This window comes from Empidonax traillii, unplaced genomic scaffold (assembly GCF_003031625.1).
Source record: "Empidonax traillii isolate 1590-97213 ecotype Southwest subspecies unplaced genomic scaffold, ASM303162v1 scaffold7377:size5029, whole genome shotgun sequence".
NCBI lineage: Eukaryota > Metazoa > Chordata > Aves > Passeriformes > Tyrannidae > Empidonax > Empidonax traillii.
In genome coordinates this window covers 2,687-5,029 of record NW_020962570.1, presented here as the reverse complement: position 1 = coordinate 5,029, position 2,343 = coordinate 2,687, and the positions used below count along the sequence as shown (strand labels likewise).

The 2,343-nt window shown below is 65.0% G+C and overlaps 1 protein-coding gene across 1 annotated transcript; it reads right to left on the bottom strand.

Annotated features, from left to right (window-relative positions):
- Window positions 1-20: 20 nt before the first annotated feature.
- Window positions 21-2,324, bottom strand: VPS28 (VPS28, ESCRT-I subunit; the record flags this gene model as incomplete). Its single annotated transcript, XM_027911344.1, has 6 exons — window positions 2,157-2,324; window positions 2,028-2,056; window positions 1,888-1,925; window positions 880-969; window positions 204-309; window positions 21-127 (listed from the first exon to the last, which is right to left on the bottom strand). Coding segments are annotated over exons 1-6 (407 nt in total), but the record flags the coding sequence as incomplete, so codon positions are not given.
- Between the last annotated feature and the right edge of the window lie 19 nt (window positions 2,325-2,343).

Below are 2,343 nucleotides of genomic sequence, written 5' to 3'. Positions count from 1 at the left end.
CCCCCCGGAGCCCCTGGGGCCGTACGGAGACGATGTCGGCGATGCAGCGGTTGAGGTTGCCCTTGTCGTCCTTGATGGTGATGGGTCTGTCCTCCTTGATCCTCTCCATGGCCAGGGGGCAGTCCAGCTGCGGGAGGGGACACCCGTGGGACACGGAGGCCTCCGGGCCCGGAATTCCAGGGGGCTGCGGGGCGGCGGCTCACCCGGAACTTGCGGCAGAAGTCGTCGATGGAGCTGATCTCGGAGCCCTGGACCTGCTTCAGCGCCGCCTTGAACTGCACCAGCAGGCGGGAGCAGGCGGCCGTGTACCTGGGGTGGGGGATTTGGGGGGCACGGGGGTCTGGGGTGTTCCAGGCCATCCCAGGGATCTGGGGTGTTCCTGCTTATCCCAGGGATCTGGGGTGTTACTGCCCATCCCAGGGATCTGGGGTGTTCCTGCCCATCTGGGGTGTTCCTGCTTATCCCAGGGATCTGGGGTGTTCCTGCCCATCCCAGGGATCTGGGGTGTTCCAGGGGCACAGACTGACTCATTGGGAGACACACAGTCCAGGGTCTGAAGTGAGGATGGGGGCACAGGGTGGGTCCCTGTCCATCCCATCCCATCCCATTATCCCATCCCATCCCCATCCCATCCCATCCCATCCCATCCCATCCCATCCCATCCCATCCCATCCCATCCCATCCCATCCCATCCCATCCCATCCCATCCCTTCCCATCCTCAATCCCATCCCATCCTCAATCCCATCCCATCCTCAATCCCATCCCATCCTCAATCCCATCCCATCCCATCCTCAATCCCATGCCATCCCATCCCTGTATCCCATCCCTGTATCCCATCCCTGTATCCCATCCCTGTATCCCTGTATCCCATCCCTCACTCGTTGGGGGACACGCAGTCCTTGATGTAGGCCTTCTCCAGCGCCTGCAGCGTCTTCACCACCGCAAACAGCTCGGCCATGTTGTCATACCTGGGGTCAGGATGGACAGGGGTGTCCCAAGAGGGGCAGGGGTGTCCAAGGATGGACAGGGGTGCCCCAGGATGGACAGGGGTGTTCCAGGATGGACAGGGGTGCCCCAGGAGGGACAGGGGTGCCCCAGGAGGGAGAGGGGTGTTCCAGGAGGGACAGGGATGGACAGGGGTGTCCCAGGATGGACAGGGGTGTCCCAGGAGGGATCAGGATGGACAGGGGTGCCCCAGGATGGACAGGGGTGCCCCAGGATGGACACGGGTGCCCCAGGATGGACAGGGGTGCCCCAGGAGGGACAGGGGTGCCCCAGGAGGGACAGGGGTGTTCCAGGAGGGACAGGGGTGGACAGGGGTGTTCCAGGATGGACAGGGGTGTTCCAGGAGGGCACACAATGCAGAGGAGGGGACAGCGACGGAGAACGCTGTCCCGGGATGAAGAACATCCCAGGAGGGAACACTGGGGGATGGTGATGGACAGCAGGACTCCAGAGGGACCGGGATGGAGAAGGAGGGACAGTGAGGGACAACAATGTCCCAGGAATGGCCACGATGGAGAAGGGAGGACCAGGATGGACAGCGGGGTCCCAGGAAGGAGCAGGGTGAGATAACGGGATCCTGGGAAGGACCAGGATGGGAAAGAGGGGACCAGGGCGAGCCACAATGGAGAGAAGGGAAGAGGATGGAGAACAGGGGGTGATGGAGAAAGGGGTCCCAGGAGGGGACTGGGATGGACACAGGGGGTGCTGTTGATGGGGAAGGGGGTCCCAGGAATGCCCCCAATGGAGAAGGGGGTCTGGTGCCACCCCCGCTGCCCCAAACCCTCCCTCCCTCCCTGGCCCCTCTGCTCTCCCCGGGCTCGGGGGAGGGACGGGGGATCTTCCCCCCCAAAATCCCGGGACCCCCCACGCTCATCACTCACTTCTCCCTCTCCCGGGCGTTCTTGTAGAGCTTCACCTCCTGCGGGGGGACACGGGGGTCGGTCACGGGGGGACACGGGGGGGTCGGTCACGGAGGGCGACCCCAGGACCGGCCTCGATTCGGGGAGTGGGTCCCACTCACCTCGTACAGCTCCGGTTTGTTCCCGGGGGCTGCGAAGGGAAGCGGGAGCGGCGTTAGAGCGGGCTGGGAGCACCGGGACCCTCCCGGACAGCCCCACCGGGACCTCCGGGACCCTTCCCCGGTTCTCACCGCCCATCCCAGCCGGGCCCGCGATCCCGTGGAACATCCCCGGCCGAGCCTGGAGGGGTCCGGGCCCCCCTTAATCCCGATCCCGATCCTGATCCTCCCGATCCCGGTCCCGATCTCCCGGTCCCGCCGCCGCTTCCGGGTGGTTCCGTACGGACTTCCCTTCCCAGAGTGCCTTTCTCCCCATGTC